Here is a 20,660-nt window from a genome sequence, read left to right on the forward strand (position 1 = left end):
TGACTGAATGTTTCCATGGAGATGTGACCCACCCAACTGTGGGTGAGACCTTTGATTAAATTATTTCCATGTAGATGTGACCCTGCCATTCTGGGTGGGTCTTAATTAGATCACTGGAGACCTTTAAAAGATCTCACAGAAGCAAGAAGCTCAGGGGTGCTGAGAGAGACATTTTGGAGAGAAGCTAAGAGCTGACACAGACACTTGGAGACTCTTGGAGATGCAGACAGAAAGACATTTGGAGATGCTAAGCTAAGAGATGAAGCCGAGTTTGCCCTGGAGAAGCTAAGAGAGGACCCCCAGATGATTAGAGAGAAACACCCTGGGAGAACAAGCAAGAATGTACAGGAGCTGAGAGAGAGAAGCTAAGAGAAACAGAAGCCCAGAGACATTCTGGAGAAAGCCATTTTGAAACCAGAACCCAGGAACAAAGACCAGCAGATGCCAGCCACATGCCTTCCCAGCTGACAGAGGGAAGGACACCATTGGTCTTTCTGTTTGTTGATGCCTTAGTTTGGACACTTTTATGGCCTTAGTAAATTTGTAACCTAATAAATCCCCTTTATAAAAGCCAATCCATTCCTGGTATTTTGCATAAGGGCAGCTTTAGCAAACCGGAACATATCCTTATATACCTTCCTTATGAAGGGCTCCATCTCAACATATAGGGGAATAATTTCCATGGAAATGAACCTATTAATTAATTAACATATTTATATTGAAAACCTAATATATGCACTGTACTAGATTCAAGGGGGAAGGACACAGAGATGAATAAGAGCTGAGATTAGCCTAATGATCCTTACAAACTAATGGGGGAGCTCAAGTTTGTACACAATTTGAGAAGGCAGTAACCATGATCCTACAAACTTAATTAGGACTTCAGAGGAGATGGTTGGATGGTCCCTTCAAAGGGAGGTGTTTATTTTCTATTTTGTTTTAGTATAGGAAAACTGGAAAATCATTGTAAGCAGAGAGGAAAGAGTCAGTATGGAGAGGTGATAAAGAGGTAAGAGAAAGGGAGTGATTAATAAGGTAAGCCCTAGAATAAGTAGGAAGGCCCAGGAGAGGGGTTGGCTTTGAGAAGGAGAAGGATATAATCCAAAATATATAAAAAATGAAGAGGGCCTGAGTGGTGAGGCAGAGCCACTTTGAAGTGAAGAAAAAGGAAACTGAAGGAACCTGCTCATCACAGCTTTGATTTTCTCAGTCTAATGAGAAGCTACTTTTTTGATGGAGAATAAAGAAATAGTGGTAGGTTTGAGTTCGTGGAAAGATTTGGAATAGCCGCTGAGAAGAATATAAGTCAACCAGGAATGTTTAAAAGAGCTGTAGAACATCATTGAGGTCCCTGCTGAGTCTGAATAGCATGAATTTTAATGAAACTAATAAACAAATTTTTCATTACTTTCTCTAGCACTGTGGCAGCCAGGCACAGAAGCATAGAAATTGAGTTTGGCTAGAATACATGTATTGTAGAAATCAAATGATTCTTATGTTGAAAGCAGCATATGAATTCATTAAGAATTAATCACATAACTGCATTATCTACAGATTTCATCCGTCAACCTGTTTCTTCCCCCTAAATTTTTATGTCAGATAACTATATTTACATAAAGAAGGGGGAACAATATTCTGTCCTTCAAATGTTAGCTATTAGGTAATATCATTAGAATTTCTAAAGTTTCTAGCTCATAGTTACTTCTCATATGTTATATATTTTTAGGCTGGAAAAACTACTAACATCCTTTTTGGAAGACCAGGATCCAGAGAGTAGACTAGAAATTGGCACTGATATGCGTAAAATTCATCACTGTTTTCATCATTTAAAGGTAAATTTAAATGTTTCCTCCAGTAGAAACCTTTTCTGCCTTGTTCAAACTGCAATAAAAGTCTTCCTAGTTGACCAGCCCTCAAAAGGTCTAAGGCCCAGTGCCAAACATCCAGAATGATGTGATCTTTGCTCAAGGCTGTGTTTATCACTGAGTTTCCTCAGAGTTTGTATCTTATCTGCCAACAAATTAGATCAGAACCTAGACTTCTAATTCTTTTGCTAGGAATCTCTGTCTTCTATGCAATATAGTGCCATGTTTAAAAACCATTTATTTTCAAGCTATACCAAAAGAATTATGTCCAGCTTTTTTTTTAAGCAGTTTTGAATCATCCTTGTAATTCCTCAATTTTTCTCTACTTAGTTTTTAACTCTGATGAGGATGCAATTGGAATATAATTAACCTTTATTTCTGCTGCACTTGCATTTTGGCATACTTTGTTAAGATAGTAAACATTTGTTGTGAGTCTACTATGGTCCATGCATAGGGAAGGCAAAGTTGAATAAGTAAGTGGTGGAGAAGACATGTATGTAAAGAATAATTATAGTACATGATAAATGCTTTAAAAAGTGTGAATTAAGTAGCATGGTGTTATGGAGAAAAGAAGGAGGGAAGTGGGAAAGAGTCCAAGAGGGGATAATACTTGAGTAGGAATTTCCCAAAGGAGAGGTGAGATAGGAGAGAAGAGAATGAAGTAGGAGGAAGAGAAAAGGCAGGTACAGCAGGGAGATGTACCCGTCAAAAACGACTGATTGCAAAGGCAAGGGGGCTAGAAAGGGCAGGCACGCCTGACGGGTGCAGGAAATTGAAAAAGGGAAGAAGAGTCAAAGAAACAAGGACATTTAGAATAGAGGTATGGATAGTAAGCTCTTATTTCATCTGACAGAAACTGCTGAATGATAAGAAGATCCTTGGAAAGAGTACTGTCTCCTCTGAAAGCAAAGACCAAGACTGCCAAGAACCTTTAAAAGAGGAAGAATATAAAAAGTTACGAGATATTCTGAAGCAGAGAGATAATGAAATCAGTATCCTTTCTGAAATGACAAGAAACTCTCCCTCTACCGGCTTGAAAACAGGAGTGAGAATATTTACATATCTTTTCCCAGCAACTTCACCCAGCTACCCACCCTGCTTCCAAGTCACATTGCTTCTTTCTACTTAGAAGTAAAATGTCCCCTCAGCAAACAAAGTGTAGTGACTAGTGAAAAGCAGAGTTACTATAAAAGAAAAACATTTACTTTGTTTTTAGCCAGATGCAGTTATTCTTGCAAGAAATATTCCAGTTTATTATAGAGTATGAGCTTTTTTACACCATCTCTTAAAATTAACATTTAAAAAAAATATTTTTGGCTACTCTGTGGTGCTCTTTCTGTTTTAGTCCTGAGCCAGTAAGGTAGCTGGTTATCTTTAGCTGGCTGACAGGAGCCCTGACTGAACCCCTGGTTGACCATAACCTGACCATGGCCCAGAGTTTGTGGCTGATGTGTGGGTGAAACTCAAATGATGCCTGAAAAAGGACAAATATTGCTTAGCATATGAAGAGCAGTGATTTGCTTGAATGTAACTTTTTAATTTAAAAGTCATATCTTCTGCTTAGAGGTCCACTCACAAATGTTCCCAAATTTGGGAGTGAGTATTGATGAGTCTTCACGATAGAATTCTGATTTGCTATAGAAGGCAGTATATTTTGGGTGCTGCAAATGGGAGCAGTACATGAGAGCTTGTGCTTCCTACTGTCACAAAGCAGGTGGTTACTTTTCCAGAGCCCTTGTTGGGTTGGTTAGACCTCAGGACTCCCCAGTTTATCTTCAGTATTGTGTCTCATTTTCATCTTTCAAGCTTCTTGTAAAAGAATTAGCATTTGTAGGCTTTAAACACTGGCAAGAAATAATCTGGTTAGTTCTTTATAAACATACTTTGTTCATTTTTATAAAATGGCATTTAGCTTCAGTTGTTGTGCAAAATGCATAAAAATAACCTACATAGGAAATCCAATAATAAAGAGGTAAAAGCAAACCAAATACAAGGTAGGCATGTTGCCTGATTAACTTCAGTCTCTAATTTTAGTTGAGCATTAGCAGACCCTGTTTGTCTGAGTCAAGTGAGCTTTAGCAGCTTTGTTATCCACAGCCAGTAACAAGAATTTCAGTGGTGAATTAAACCCCCACACAAGCCCTGTCTATGAGTGCTGCCTACAAGCATTGTCACCCCTGCATTCCTTTCCCTCACTCTTACCCTATCCATCTCCAGGAATGGTCCCAGCCTGGACCTCAGTCCTGGCCCCAGACCCAGTCTGAGCTCTGCTTCTTTTCCTTTCCCTGGCCTGGATCCTAGTCTAGAATCTTCTCCCCTAAATACTCCTACCAACTTCTTAATCCTCTTCTGGGCTTATGAATGTCTATGAATATAGGAGGGATGAAATGAGATATGACGGAGAGGGAACAGTCCAGGCTTGTTCATATGTGTTTATTTTAAAAATAGGGAAAGAGACATACGTCATCCCCCCCTTTCACTGTGGTAAATCCCAGGTTCCTCTGCTCATGTAGGGCTCCACAATATTTTTTATTGACTGTGAATGACTCCAACACGGTTCCTTCCATGTGAGGCTCTTATTCAAAATGATGGCATATAGGGAGGCATGGTGGAAAGAGTACTGAACTTAAAGCTCAAAACTCTGGACTGAAATCCTAGCCCTTCATTTATTTGCACTATAACTACTTAAACTCAATGAAGCTGTTTCCTATTCTTCAGGAGTGGAATCTAGTATTTGCCCTGCCAGGCACACAGTGCTGAGCAAAGCTGATAAGATAACAAATTGGAAAGTGCTTTGTACACCATAGAACATTACATAAAGGAAGCTATGATTATGTAGACAATGGGCAAAATCGGAATTTTAAAAAGTTAGCAGCTAAGATTTAATATGTGCATTAAATCATTCCCAGCACTTATCAAGGGCTAATAACCAAGAAAGTCTCTTGAAATTTCATAGTTACTTAGTCAGGTTAGACGATATTTTTGTATCTTTCTTCATGGAACCCAGAAGGCTAAGATGACTATGATAGGGAGAATGAGAAGATACGGCTTGCAGGAAAAAAAAAGTGCTAAAACTTGAGTGCAACAAAATATAGTGTTACAACCCAAATGACAGTGAGTGACATTGAATGTTCTTAGAAAGGGAGTAAAAATGGTATCATTGCCAAAGTACAGACACCTCTTCACAAAGCATAAAACAGGGTGTTAGTTGTACCCAGCACAGCACTTGGCACCAACAAAGGCCTAAGTTAATGGAAATGAGCAGAGAGAAGACAGAAAAAGTGGGAAGAAGGAAGGCAGCAAAGAAGACAGATTTGCATTGTGTGCTTATAAAATGTAAATCACAGCACATTGTTTCTCCGATTAAAATCTTCCAGAGGCTTCCCATTGTACTTAGAATAAAATCTGAACTCCTTGCCCCAGTTTACAAGGCCCTACATGATGTTGCCTCTGCCTACCCTGTTGACTTCTTTTCAAACCCCTCTTCCCCATGCATGTGACGCTCCAGTCACAATGACCTTTTTGTTGTCCTTCTAACCCAGGGTTTCTCAACCTTGGCACTAATGACAGTTTGGGCTGGATAATTCCTAGTGTGGGGGCTGTCCTTGCCTTGTAGGATGTTTAACAGCATTCCTGGCCCCTATCCACTAGATACCAGTAGCACCCCCTCCCCAGTTATAAAAACCAAAAAACGTCCTCTGTGTGTAAAATCGCCCATTTTCTAACACTTCCAAGCTCGTTTCTCCTTAAGGCTTTAACACTAGCCATTCCTTCTGCTTCAATGCTTTTCTTCTTGCTAGTTTCTTCATATTATTCAGATCTAAGCTAAATGTCACTCGTAGAAAGGCCTTTCTTGAACACCCATGTAGAGTGGCCACCCAGTCACTCATTTTTGACCTTTTTAAAATTAGTTGATACTTATTCTCTGATGGCTGTGTGTGTGTGTGTGTGTGTGTGTATGTGTGTGTGTGTGAGAGAGAGAGAGAGAGAGAGAGAGAGAGGGAGGGAGAGAGAGAGAGAGAGAGAGAGAGAGAGAATTGACTTTCTCCAGTAGGATGTCTGCTTCATGAGAACAGGAACCTAGTCTGCCTTTTCATTGTTCTGTCCCTGTGCCTAGACTAGTGCCTGGCACATAGTACAAGTTCCAAGACATATTGCTGAATGAGTGAATGAATGAGTGGAAACAATGTTATCAATAATCAATTCCATATAAAGAGGAGTGGGAGATCTGAAAAGAGCCCTGTTGTCTGCCAGGCTAATGCCCAGACACTGAAGAAGTTGTGAACACCTTAGGAAAGTACAACTTATTTGAATGGCAGCCACAATCAGAGATTGTGAGAGAAAAATTGATCATGCTTCCAGAGTCACCAAAAGGATCAAATCAAAGTTGAGGAGGAAGATGGAGAACAAATGATTTCCATGTTACTTACCCAGGTATACTCTGGGTGCCTCCCCTCCTTCCTGGGTAGCACACTCCTCTCCCATACCATCCCCATATTTCCTCCATGCTAACATCTTAGACTCCTATTTTAATGAAGATATCTCAAGAGGTGGTGAAGACTGTGGATTCATCTCATGGCAAATACAATTGGAGTCTGAGATTCTCAAAAGGAATTAGAGTCTTTCCTTTTAGTAGATGGGCAAAAAGTCTTAGCATTCTAGTCATCTTGAATCCAGAATCAACAGTGAAGTGGGGAGGAATGGAATGATTTGATTGCTAATCATCAGTAATACTGGTATATCCAAATGACCCACAAAAGTTTCATTTAAAAATGTTATATCTATGCAAATAATTCACTTATTTCCATTTCCATTTGGGACCAAAAATAGAGACTTGAAAATAAAAATTGTGAATATATTCTTAATAAAACTGCTTTTAAAAAGTGACACTCAATCCCATTTGAATGTGCTCTAACTAAGCAGCGTGTGTTGGATGTGGGGGTGCTCTGACTGCACATTTGTCACCGTACTGTCCCCAGGACTGATTTGACTGATCTACCATTCTCCCTCCTCCAGCCCTCCCATCACCTCCTGAACAGCTCTTGGTTGAGGAGCTGATCTTCCCAGAGTAAAGACTTCTTTACTCACAGTTGTATAAATATAGCTCCATCCCCTGCATAAACTACTTGGTGTTCATTTTACTTTTTATAAACTCTTTCATATAATTTATATGGCTTCACTACTTTAAATCTAACATTTTAAAGGCCTTTGGGTTTGCTAATTTTCCATATAATGGTGCCACATTGAAAGACTACTAACCCCCTAACTTGTCCATAACGGAATAAATGACTTCAGGAAGTTGAAGACTTCCTAAAGTCACTCTTTCCCACGTGACAAATAACAAATCTCATTTGGAATAGTAATCTCATTTGGAACATTAGTGTTTTGATCATTATAATCTGGTATGCGAACCTAAATCCTTAAATCAAGTTTCAGATATTCTGGTCAATATGTTAAAAAAGGAAAAGAAGAAAGCTCAGGATGCTCTTCACTTATCAAGCACGGATAGATGTGAATTTAGATACTCACAGAGCTCACCATTTCCTCCTGGGAACCTGGAAGAAAGTCAGAAGAACTTGCTATTCTCAGCTCCCAGACAGACTCAGGACTTCAGCACTTTGGGATACAGATCCAGTTTGCTCCACAAAAAAACAGGTCAGTTGAATAAATTTCCAGCATTTCTCATTGTCATTAATGGATTTCAATATGACATCCTTTAGTTTTAAATATGCAAGGATGAAGGCTCTAACAATATATTTGTGAGAAATATTTTTCATAACTATCACATCTTCTAAATTAAATACCAGTTTCCGAAATTGATGACTGAACTTAGAACAATGTATGAAATTGAGAAGACAATGTATGAATTTTCACAAAGTTCAGAAGTGGAAATAGATGGGTCCAGGGCAATGGTAGAAAAGTTAACTTTAGAGAAAAGGAACAAAAATCTTGCTCTAAGAGGGAAAGAGTAAGGACAGATGTTGGGTTACTGATGGGATGATGCAGTGTTTTTTTTTTTTTTAAGTCCAAATGAGCTATCTGCAGGAAAATAATTTGAAATATTATCAGTTTGTCTTACAAGAAAATAAATTAACAAAACATTGTCAGATAATAGGATTTGGCAGGGCTGGACCAACTCATAGGCACTTTCCCTATATCCAGTTTTCAATAAGTGTCAGTACCACTACTACAGAACCATACTAGAAGCCAAGCTCTGTTGATGTACATTTCTCTTTCTTTTAAACCAGCAGAGTGATTTGTACAGTCACATGAAGACATTGAGAAATCTGAATTATGGGATGTACTAGAACAAGGGGGCAGAGAGCTTCCCTTTTCGGCAAAAAAAAAAATTTTTTTTTATAAATGTTTGTTGGCATGGACTACCTTACAGGCATGGTTTTCTGAAGGATTTACCTTGGAAATAAAGAGTATGGTACTCATTAAGAAGACAAGTTTTAATTTAATATAGACAGATTGAGAAACGTGAAGTATATTTTGTAATATTATATTCCGTTAACCTCTTAATTCCAAATCTCCTTGCTTTGTCTATTACTTCAGTAACACAGCAGAATACATTAATAATCTGAGGAAACCCAAAATGCTAATTTTACTGTTTATTATGATGGCAGTAAGTGGTGAAAAGCACTGATACTTCTCTGTGATTGTTTTCCATACAGCTCTACTGTACTCTATAATGGATAACAGGGAGTTGGGGAAAAAAAAAAAGGCCCTGTGGATTGATAAATTCATTAGCTCATCCATCCATTCAGTCATTCTCATTCAACATATATTTAATGAGCACATACCTGGTTCTAGGCTCTGTAGTTTTAGCTGACTACTAAAACTACATAGCCCTGATGTGTTATCAGGCACTGTTCTAAGTGCTCTAATTGAATTAACTCATTTAATCCTTATTCTATGCAATATGTTCTCATTCTACCCCCATAACACTAATGAGGACATGCATGGATAAACACCGTCTTTGATGTCACAGCACTCACAACCTGGCAGAGAAGAGTGCCATTGAACAGTTGATTACAAATTATACCTGTCCATTACTGTGGGAGCACATTCCAGGGTACCCTAACTCAAATTAAGACCAGTAAGATCCAAAAAGGTAAGCAAAATTGCTGGAAGGAATATTGCAGAAGAGGAAATAGCTTGAACAGCTTTCAGGGATTTTGACATGGAAAAGAATATTCCAGGAAGTTAAAAAAAAAAAAAAAGAAAGAAAGAAAGAAAGAAAGAAGAAGAAAAGCAAGGAATGAGTAGGATCTGGAAAGTGAGAAGCTGGGGAAACAAACTGATTGCCATGTGCAGAACAGATTGGTGTAGAACACAAAGACCACATGACCAGTTAAGAGGCCATTGTAGTGGTCCAGAAAGAAGGGTGGTGAATGAGAGAGTAGCAAAAGAATCAGAAACATGTAGATGAGAGAGTGGACAGGACTTGGTGATAAATTGGATATGGGGGTAGTAAACATGAGGATTGGCTCCCAGGTCTCTGGATGGCTTGGGGGTTCTTCATGCAGACAAGGAACAGTGCCCCCCCCCCAGCCCTGGCATTGTTGGCAATGGAGAATCAGAGTTGGCATCTCCACTGAAATGAAAGGTTAGAGCTCCATGGCTTATGATGGAAAGAAATCTGTTTATTGGCCTTTTCCAAAGACATACACTATTGTGCCCAAGTAGAACGGCCTCAGATATTGCTGTCCCGCCCCTTGCTGTGTGCCAGACTTTTACTATTTCTATTTCTTCTTGCCCACACCATCTCCCGTCTCATAATTCTTCTTCCCCACAGCATCTCATAATCTCTCTCCAACCTCATAATTATAGGCAACTTTTTCAGTAGCTCTTTTTCTCCCTTGATATTGCTATCAAGACAGACTGTAATTTTGTTTGGAGAATGAATTAAGTTTACTTGAAAAGAAAATCATAAAGAATAATGGAAATTGTCCATAAAATCCAAGTATGAATGAGGTAAAAGAGTTTTGGGGAAGAGCCTTATATTTGAAAGGGTTTTTGAGTTGTTTTAACTGTCATTGGATATAGTTCTAGCAATAACTTTAAATAGGAGAAAGCTTAAAATGGACTGATAATGATTTATGCATTTGTAGGAGAAATCATTGGGGGACATTTTATTTTTTTGGTAAAATTCCAAGTAGGATTAAAATTGCTGTCGATAAATCAGTGTTGCAAAACAACAGGTAATGGGATAGTTCACTACTGTGTTTAAGATTCTAGATAATTAGGCTTTTATTGCATTACTTTATATACAAAAAGCCTGTGTAAGCTAAAACAAATGCAAAAAATTGGTAAGCATGTTGTCTTGAAAGCATTTCTGCTTTATATAGGTGTTGTCAGTTTCCATTAACCATCTCGGGGATTTTTTTTCAATATACAAAGCAAGTAAATTTGACCATCTTCCACTGAGTCTGTATGAAACTCTCTTCCCTTTGATGACCACCTTCCTCTTCCGTTCACCCCCACATTATGCTGAAAATGACCCCTTTCAAATGTCTTGTGTTAAAATAAAATGGAATAGAATTCATGGTTCTTCAGAGAGCACTACACAGTCTTTGCAAAACCAGAGAAAGGTTAGGGGCTTTGGGGCTTTATGTTGTTGTCTGGGAGTTTAAATGCCTGTTTGGGTTTCACTAAAATAATGAGAGGGATTGTTCAGCTCCAAAGTTTGAAAAGAGTCATATTGTTCTCTTTAAAATAGCAGCAGTCTTAAAGTTGGGGTTGGGTTTTGTGGGGTTTTGTTTTTTCTGTTTTAGTTCTCTGAGTGTTCCAAATAGTCACCTGGAACCAGTCAGTATTCCACAACCCCTATGACTCACTGCATCCTTTAACTGTTTGAGATGCTACAGAACCCACTGACATTGCAGATAATGTTGCTGGAATTGTAAAAGGTGAATTGAAAGCCAAGGCTCAGAATGGAGGCTAGAGGCTCTTTTCTCATACTCACTCTGAGAATTTACTGAATCCCCACTGTGCCCCTGGAAGAGTCCAAGGTAGATATTGTAGGGGGCACCAAGGTGAAATTAGAAATGATCTCTGGCTCTGGGAGCTTACAGACAAATATGGGGAACTAGCTTTGTATCCAAAAAACATAGAATAAAATAACAAGTGCCACAAGCAGGGTCCAGAAGAAATGCTTTGGGAATTCAAAGGGGAAGGGAGACCTTTAATATGTAGATCAGAAAAAGCCTCATAGAGCAGGTGAAATTGAAGTTAGAGCTCAAAGGATTGGTAGAATTTGGATATTCAAAAATGGAGGGGAAAACATTCTATAACATTCCAGGTTTAAGGAATAATGTGAGCAAAGGCTTGGGACAGGAAAGCAAGGAAAACATGTAGAATGGCAAGATTTGTTTAGCAGGAGTCTTGGATATGTACAGGAAGTCAGAAGAAATAAAGCTAGAGAAAATGAGAGGGGAATTGTTAGAATGGTTGCTTCAGGGAAAAGAGTAGAGGAATATATGGAAACTGCCCTTTTTAAACTTTATATGCTTTCATATTGTTTTAATTTCTTACTTTTCTTTATTGAATGGATGGGGCCATCTTAATAGAGATCCTTGAATGCCAGGCCAGGGAATTTTCTTCATTTGGTTGCAAGGGAAAGCACAGGAGGCATGGCGATAGCTATGTTCTGGGGAGGTATTTCTGGAAGCACTTCTTAGGGTATATTAGAGAGAAGGTACCTTGAGACCAAGTAAATGATTTAAGATATAACATATTAGACCCAAGATAGGAGTAATGGAAATGGCAAAGAGATGATGAACGTGAAGAGATACTGTGGAGGGAGCCCTACAACAGCTCTTAATGGCATAAAGGACAACTCTGTTTCTTCTCCTCTTCCTGGCTTTCTACATGCTCCTGGCAATAATGATGCACGAGAACAGGGGAGTGGTCGCATCCCTGGGAAGCTGCTTCAAACCTAGAGTTGGTTCTTGGAGTTTGCTTTACTGTTACTCAAAAGGATTGCCCTATGGACCAAAGGTTGCTGTTATAAAGGTTTAATATACCCAACCCTCCACTAAGGTGAAAAGAAAAGCTCAAGGGAAAGTTGATAGAGGCAAAACTCACCCATGGAATAACCAGAGAACTCTGTGGCCGGTTGCACTTCTGCAGAGCACAGTAATGCCAAATGGCTAGCCAAGGTTTATTCTGAATGCTACCTCTGAGAAATTCATCTTTGTATCCCTTCTATTTGAAAAGTCTGTGGATTACATGAAATGAATAAATGGCAACCGAAAAGAACTAGAAAGAGAGAGAGAAAAAGAACAGCTCTCTGCTTTCAGGTCCAAAATCAAGGCTCATACTTACCTACTCCCTAATATTGTTTACTTTATCTAGTAGTATTTGTGATCCCAATAATGTCTTCGAACTTAAAAAGTGAACAAACAAATAAATGTCAGTGTGTCTTCTAAAGGAAAGCAATTCAGCCTAAGATGGGACTCAACTTTAGACATTCAGTTGGATTCAGCAGATACCCATGAGCACCCATGTGTGCCATTTTTAACTGATTAATTAACTAACTTGGAAGTCACCATCTATGAGCTTTTAATCCAGTGGGGTGATAACAAGTAGATAGAACTGTCTTTTGGTGTAATGAATGCTCAAAGAAAAGAGCCTAGATAGTTGGGGGCTCTTGCAAGACAGTAGTCCAGCTAGCCAGTGATTCCAGACAATTTGGGAAAGACGGTATGGTCAGAAATTGGAACACAGATTCCAAACATGTGGAGGATTAAAAGGACTAGAGGTATCAAAAAAGCAGAGAGTAGTTTGGTAAAAAGGATACTGTGCTGGTTTGAATGTATTATGTTACCCAGAAAAAGCCATATTCTTTGAGGCAATCTTGTGGGGCAGACATATTAGTGGGGATTAAGTTGGAACCTTTGGATTAGGTTGTTTGCATGGAAATGCGCCCCACCCAACTGTAGGTGATAGCTCTGATGAGATAATTTCCATGGAGGTGTGGTCCCCCCATTCAGGGTGGGCCTTGTTCATTGGAGCCATGTAAGTGAGCTGACAAACAGAAGGAACTCAGTGCAGCTGTGAGTGACATTTTGAAGAAGAGCTACAGCCAAGAGGGACACTTTGAAGAATGCACTGGAACTGAGAGAGGAGCTTCAGCTTACAGAGACATTTTTGAGATGGACTTTGAAAGCCAACTTTTGCTCCGGAGAAGCTAAGAGAGGACAAATGCCCCAAGAGCAACTGAGAGTGACATTTTGGAGAGAAGCTGAAGCCTAGAGAGGAACGTCCTGGGAGAAAGCCATTTTGAAACCAGAACTCTGGAGCAGACACCAGCCACATGCCTTCCCAGCTAACAGAGGTTTTCTGGATGCCATTGGCCATCCTCCAGTGAAGGTACCAGATTGTTGATGTGTTACCTTGGACACCTTATGGTCTTAAGACTATAACTGTGTAACCAAATAAACCCCCTTTTATAAAAGCCAATCCATTTCTGGTGTTTTACATTCCGGCAGCATTAGCAAACTAGAACAAATTTTTATTCCTTATGGATGATGAAATCACCCAAGGTGGTGGCTGGAAAGACCATGAACCTGGTAACATGGGCTCAGTGAAATCAGGGAAATGACTAGAAGGGAGGACTGCTAATGACAGTGAGGATGAGAAGGTAGAGAAAATTATAGCCAGATGGAATGAACCTGAAAGAAGTTCATTGTTGGGTTGTTTACTTGTTTATTTTTATCGGTATGAATGAGTATTGTTCTAGAATCAGTGACAGAAAAATGGTAAAATGCAAACCAACATCCTCTCTCCCCAACTGGTTATAGGAGGAATCATACTCTGTGGTAATGCCATTTTTCTCATCTTGCCCTGAAGTTTGGGGTGAAACATATTTATATCCAGTTATGTCCATAAAGTAGGTTGGGTATAGCCTGATGAAGCAAATATATTATTCAAGTGGGAGCAATACCCCCAAACCTCTTAAACCTCTTTCAAAAACTGTCCAGGGAAAGGGCATTCCACTCAGGTCTAGTAGAGTACCCAAACCAAACAATCGTGGAAGATCAATTGTCTCAAGTGCTTTACTTCTATGCAACAGGAAAGTTAAGGGTGGACCTGGGCATGGGAGCCCTATCTTTTGGCTCTAGAATAAAGGATCATGCACATGAAGACCGAATAAGAACACAGGTCGTTTTCATTTTAGTAAACACTGAATTAAAAATTAATTTGTCAATTCATTGTTTTTATATCAGGTTGCTTTTTCCCATATAAAGGTAGGTTGGGTTCCCCAGGAAGCAAATTCTGAGATGGATGTTTTTTAGGGAGTGCTCTTGGAATGAACATTATGAAAGTGAGAGGACAGAAGGAGGATTTGGTGGAGGAAGATGTTGAGTTGTTCTCTCAAATGAAGGGCTCAAGAGCTAGGAGGGCCTTTCAGAGTTGCCCTGAGTTGAGTCAAGGGGACAGGGCCTTAATACCCTAATGATGACAGTCACTGGATACAGGCCTGCCCCTGGAAGGAGACATGACTTTAAGTGAGGGAGTTCTTTTCAGCTGGTGAAAAAAATCCCCAAATGGGGTTGATAGGTGAGGGCTTTCTGCCAGTGTGATCTCAGCAGATGGAGTAACAAGTCCTTTATTCTTGAAGGGATACTTGGGTGGCACATCACAGCATCCACCACAAGATTCCAATGTAGCCCTTACTTTAGCTGAATTATATAGCTTTATAGACCATAATGTAATTCTGTGCTAATAACCTATAAAGCTAAATGAATATAGGAATGAGGGGATCTAATCTGTATTTTTAACATTTTTTTTCATGACAAAATGCATTCTTCATTTCTACTTTGGATGCCTGGGAGCACATGACCTGTCACCCTGGCATGGGGAACAGAAGCGCTCTCGCTCCCTCTCCCTGTCCCTCTCCCTCTCCCTCCTTCCTTTCCTTCCACCCACCTTCTCTCCCTTCCCAACACGCCCACTCACACACACACACACAAGACTTGGGAATAAAGAATTATTTTTTCACTGACCATGTATTTATTCTATAGAACATGTGAATTATAGTGCTATTATAGATGGCACGGGGAATACAAGACATTCCACTACAGAGACTCTGGGAAGTATAAAGGTTGTCCATAGCAACAGGAACAGTGGCTCCTATTAAGTCATTTAACAATCATTGAATTTAAGCTATGTATCAAGCATGTGCTAGGGGCTGGAGATTAAAAGGTGAATGAGATCCAGTCCTTGTTAAGAAGTTTGCAATCTGGAAGAGGACCTATGTTAGACATGAATTCAGGATGTCACGGGACATGGGAGAAGGATGGTCAATTCTGCCTGGAGGTTTAGGGAAACCTGTATGGAAGAGGTGGTCCTTGAACAGAGTAATTGCATTTTTCCCGGTAGCATGAATAGAAGAGGGAAGAAAAGGAAAGGTATTGCAACCTGGGAAACATCTTAAAAAAGGTATGGAGGTATGGAACACATAGTGTGTTTGTGATGTTGCAAGTGTTTGGTTTGTCTGGATTGTAGGATTTATGTGGATGGGATGGTGTTTAGCAAAAAATAAAGCTGAAGAAACACCAGCTCATAAGAAGTTTAAAAGCCATGCTTCAGAATTTAGCATATTTTTTTGGCAGTAGGGAGCCGCTACAGCTTTTAGAGAGGAGAATAACATGGTCAGATTGGCATTAGAGAAAGATCACTACAGTAATGTGCTAAGTTAATTGGAAACTGGAGAGAATAAGGTGTTGTATTTGCAGCCAAGGTAAGAAATTATAAGGGCCTGAACCAAGCCAGCCACAGTAGGGAATGAAAAGATGAGGAAAGTGTTTGAGGTACCTAGGAAATAGAACTGACTTGCAACTAACTGGAGTGGAGGTGAGATGAACAATCTGGGATTACTCCCAGGTTTCTGGCTTGGGAGACTGGATGGATGTGGTGTCATTTACCAAGGTAGTGAAAACCATGAAGAGAAGCAAATTAAATTATGGATATGTTGAGAATGAATATGAAATGAGAATGTCTAAGCTAGAGAATACATAGCTTTAATCCTCAAGAAAAGGGGTTAATTGGAGATGTGAATGTGAGTATCATTGGCTCGTTGTAGCCAATGTAGATAATGTGTAAATAATGTGGTCTAAGGATATGGGTAGCAAGGAAAGAGAGAAAAAAAGGACTAAAGGCAGAGCACTTAGGAACCCCGATATTGATAAAGTGGGTTAAGGCAGAAGAATGAGCAGAGGAGAACTGTGAAAGCCAAGAGAGAGTTGGGAGAGAGCAAAATCTCAGATGCCAGTCTAGGGGTTGAGTTTCAAGGAGATGGATGTGGTTAGCATTATCGGATGTTACAGAGTGGTCAACTAAGATGAGAATTATGAAGAGTCCTTTGGATTTGCATGGGAAGTCATCAGTGACATTTGCCAAAGCACTTTCAAAGCATGCAGGGGCAGAAGGCTCACTGCACCAGATTGAAGAGTAGGAGGCAGGGAAGTAGAGATAGAAATGGTCAACAGGTCAATGAAGGTCAAGGAGTTTTGAGGCTAGGGTTGTTAAACGGATTTTCTTTGTGGGTGTTGAAGTCATCCAGGATATTGGAAGGAAATGGGGTGGAAAGGAAAACTGTGAGCCAGGAGCTCAAGTCTGCTTGGGGAAGCTGAGTGGTTTGTTCATTCATTGGACCAATACTTACCAAGTACAGCAATGGAGAGAATAGCTAGCCAGACCAAAAGGCACAAAGCTCAAAGGAGGGAAATCTTTTGCCTTGATGTAAAAATCAGTGATTTTGAAATGGCATCAGGGAACCAGAAGAACACCAACACTCTCTCCAGTCCCTCAGGTATTTGCATTATAGGAGAATGAACTTCCTCTACTTGAGAGGGCTCCTGCAAAGGCAATATCTTTGAGGAGAAAGTCAGATTTCAGTGAAGGGAAGGAGCTGAAGGGAGTGTTCTATGAAAATGTTGAGGATGTGGGAGATTTTGATTACAATGGAATGAGGGGTCCAGAGATCAGAGTAGAACAGCTTCTCTGGGAGAACAGGAGTGGAAGGAGGAATGAGTGGGATGAGATAGAGGTAGGGCAAGGAAGTACAGAATAAAATGTGAGATGACAGTCGCCTGGAGGGGCTTGCATTTTGTGGGTGGCTAAAAGATGACAGGGATAAAAAGTCATAGGAAGATTGATTATCCTTGAGGTTACAGGCCTGATAAGTATAGCAGATTCAGTCTCTCATTGGTTTCTAAATGATATGCTTGTGATAAATCCCTTTGAAATGAACTCACGCTGGATGATGTGGTAGAGTGGGGTTGGGAGAGAAGATTATCTGGCTCCTGAAATGCTCCACTTTAAGTGGACTCACAGGACTCTTTGAAGGTTAGGACTAAGACATCACACAGAAAGACTTGGAAAGGCATTAAATTCTCTTGCATGCATGCACTCTCACTCTGTAAAGTTCCCCCAAATTGTTAGGGAGGTGTTGGTATGGCCCCCACATGCTCCTCTTTTGATGGAGTCCTGGTTGCCTCCAGTTGGCTCTGGCAGCAGCAGCAGCAGGAGCAATTCTCCCAGGGATGGGGTACCCATGGGTGGGGCCATTCTTGCATCAGTGGCAGGAGTGTTGTGGCTTCGTAGCTAAGGGTCATTCCTAAATCAGATATTTATAAATCTGGTATTGTATTTCTTAAATTGTAAGCTCCTAAATATATCTTCACTGTTCAGAGGTCTCCTCAGAGCCATCTCTAGAGATAACATGTAGACACTAATACAACACAAATGAGTTTGAATCAAGGAGATTCTTTTCTGGTCTGTTTAATTGGGCCAAGCACAGAGCTGAGAATCCCTAAACCTCCTATCTGGCAATGTTAGCTCTGTTACTTCCCTATAACCCGAATGAAATCAGACATCATCCTGTGATGAGAGACAATAATTACATTGTACTATAGCGTCTGCCTTCACCCTGGAGTTTGGTAATTCCATCAGCAGTTCTTTTTTCAAATATTATTTTCTGGGACTTATACCAACAAAGATGAAAATGGTTTCTGTCAGTGTGCTCAGCAGGGAACGTATTTTGGAAACATGATAGATGAACCCTGAATTTATTTGTAGCATCAGACATTATCTTTATAAAACAGCTATCAATTGCTCTGACAATCAAAACCAGGATTCACCATTCTGCTCCTAGTACAGATAGGTTTAGCTGATTTTCATGTTTATGATTAAGCTATTAATATTTGTTGCAATAAGTATATATGTGTGGGGCAGGAGTGACTGGGAACAATAAGCCTTTCCCCACTGTACAAATGTAAAGTGTGTCCTTTGACTAGAACTTTGGTCATTGTTTGAAAAGCCTTTCATTGCCTCTTAAACTCCTTCAGCAACAAAGCTTTACTCAGAAATACTACTTTACCTCCTATAGCTGCATTTCAGGATGATTGTCTCCTCCTCTGTTTCCATAATTTCTAGTTAGGCTACACTGGTTGAAGCTATGTTTCATTTGATCTGTTAAGTTCTTTTGCTTTTTATTATTGTACTTCATTTTGGTGAACAGAGATTTCTCAGGCATCCTACAGCTACCCATTTTCTCAAAGTCTTGGGTCTTTGTGTTGTGTTGTGTTGAGCACTGTTCTGAAACTGATAGACAAACTATCCTTTGGCTAGGCCAGATTAAGCAAATAAAAATAGAGGACACTCAGTTACATTTGAATTTCAGATAATTACAAATATTTCTTTAGCATAAATAGGTCCCTTGCAATATGTGGGACATACTTAAACTAAAAAGAAATGATTTGTTGTTTATCTGAAATTCACATTTAACTGGGAATCCTGTATTTTGTATGGCAACCCTACCCCTGATCCTTTTCTTTGTGTATAATGTTGCTTTGTTATAGGAATTTGTAAGTAAACTTTAAGAAACTGCTCCAGAAGAGCAGTGGGTAGCAAGGGTGAGGGAGGGGGTGGTCTATGTAGGTTCTTTAGCATGCATGACTGCTGCAAGTTTTGAGCTTCATGTGGTATTAGCGCCAAATGCTGCCAGCTTTGGCCCTCGTCTGTTTCTTCCCAGACTAGTGGAATTCCAGGATTTTGAACCTAGAAGGGAAATGGGATGCTATAGCACCTAGCATTTCTCAGACCATTGATTATGGAACTCTTTTATCTCAGAACACCTGTCAACATCTCACAGGATGCCTGTGTTCTATAGAACCCTGTTCCAGTTTGCTTACGCTACCATTATGCAAAATACTAGAAACAGATTGGCTTTGGTTACAAAGTTACAGTCCTAAGGCCACAAAGGTGTCCAAACTAAGGCATCAACAATAAGATACCTTCACTGAAGGATGGTCAATGGTGTCCAGAAAACCTCTGTTAGCTGGGAAGTCATGTGGCTGGCACCTGCTGATCCCGGGTTGTGTCTCAGCTCCTGTGCGTTCTTGGTTCTTTCTCCCAGGAGGTTTCTCACTAAGTGCCTGGGGATCCTGTCTTAGCATATCCAAGGGCAAACTCTGGGTTTCATCTCTTAGCTTAACATCTCCAGACATCCTTCTGTCTGCATCTCCAAGCATTTCCAAGTGTCAGTCTCAGTGTCAGCTCTTAGCTTCTCTCCAAAATATCCCTCTCAGCTGCTCTGCTCCTTCTGTTTGTGAGTTCTTTTATAGGACTCCAGTGATTAAATCAAGACCCACCTTGAATGGGTGGAGTCCATATCTCCATGGAAATAATTCAATCAAACGTGTTGAGTCAGATCTTCATGGAAATACTCAATCAAATTATTCCAACCTAATCAACACTAATATGTCTGCTCCCACAAGAATATGGCTTTTGGGGAGACATAATATATCCAAACTGGTACAAACCCTGTTTGGGAAAACCCATTGGACAGCAAACAGTTTGAGTTACACAGAGTTCACCTGGTACTACTGGCTCTAGCTATTTATTCTTCAGATTTATCGTTAATGCCTGGTGCTACCTCAAGGCATTGCATGATAAACTCCACATTTTTGTGAGCATGTTCCTAGAGCCCAATCATTTGTAGGTGGTTATTTTTTTAAAATAACTTTTATAACCAGTACATCTACTGATATTGTGGCCATTCCACTGGAAGTTTTTTAGATGCCAAAAAATACTCTGAAATTAGTTTCCTCAAGCTGACAAGCCAAAACAGAACTATTATATATACTACCTTATTCCGTTAAAATACCTTCTCTCTAACATGCTCAACCATACTATCACAGTTGCCTAGGATGTTCATGAACTTCTCAAGGCAGGTAGTCTTAGTAGCTTCCAGAGCTCAGTTCTGTGCATATCAAATGCCTTTGTGAAGTTAATGAACACAACAAGAGCTATTAAAACTTAACACCAAAGTTCTCCCATCTTCACTGTATGAGGAAAATCTGCTCAAGGCTACCCTGTGATTTCAGATGTTGGGGTTCCCTTCTCCATTTGTGCTGTTAAGATGGGTTTACAGAGCTCTTTTTAGTAGTCCTCTTTCTCTAGAAAATCAGTATTTACCATCTGGATGGTTTGAATGACATTTTCCAACATATTAATGACATCACCCACAAGAGTTTAATGGGTACCAAAACAATGGTCAGACCAAGAAGTGTCATGTAGCAATTGGCAGCTCTTCTGGTCTCATTACCAAACAGTGATCTAACTGATGTGTAAGCACCATCTGGACTTTGAGTGCATGCATGGTATCTTTTCCTTTTTCTTTCAGTAGAAATTTATGTTAGTAATCACAAGTTGATGCCTGACATATTCATTTTACAAGACTATAGTATAGTCAAGTCCTATTTTGCTCAATTACTTTTC

General features: G+C 39.8%; 1 protein-coding gene across 7 annotated transcripts in view; it reads left to right on the forward strand.

Moving 5' to 3' along the window:
• The window catches only part of KIF6 (kinesin family member 6), a 448,516-nt gene that overhangs the window by 206,385 nt on the left and 221,471 nt on the right, over nucleotides 1-20,660 (forward strand). For 6 of the 7 annotated variants that reach the window (XM_037842874.1, XM_037842876.1, XM_037842877.1 and 3 more), the window contains 3 exons: nucleotides 1,727-1,832; nucleotides 2,719-2,857; nucleotides 7,302-7,520. The exons of the other annotated variant lie outside the window; for it this stretch is intronic. In XM_037842874.1, coding sequence (XP_037698802.1) covers nucleotides 1,727-1,832; nucleotides 2,719-2,857; nucleotides 7,302-7,520 — 464 coding nt within the window. The remainder of the gene's footprint in view (nucleotides 1-1,726; nucleotides 1,833-2,718; nucleotides 2,858-7,301; nucleotides 7,521-20,660) is intronic. 7 annotated transcript variants of the gene reach the window in all.

This window comes from Choloepus didactylus, chromosome 7, assembly GCF_015220235.1.
Source record: "Choloepus didactylus isolate mChoDid1 chromosome 7, mChoDid1.pri, whole genome shotgun sequence".
Taxonomy (NCBI): Eukaryota; Metazoa; Chordata; class Mammalia; order Pilosa; family Megalonychidae; genus Choloepus; species Choloepus didactylus.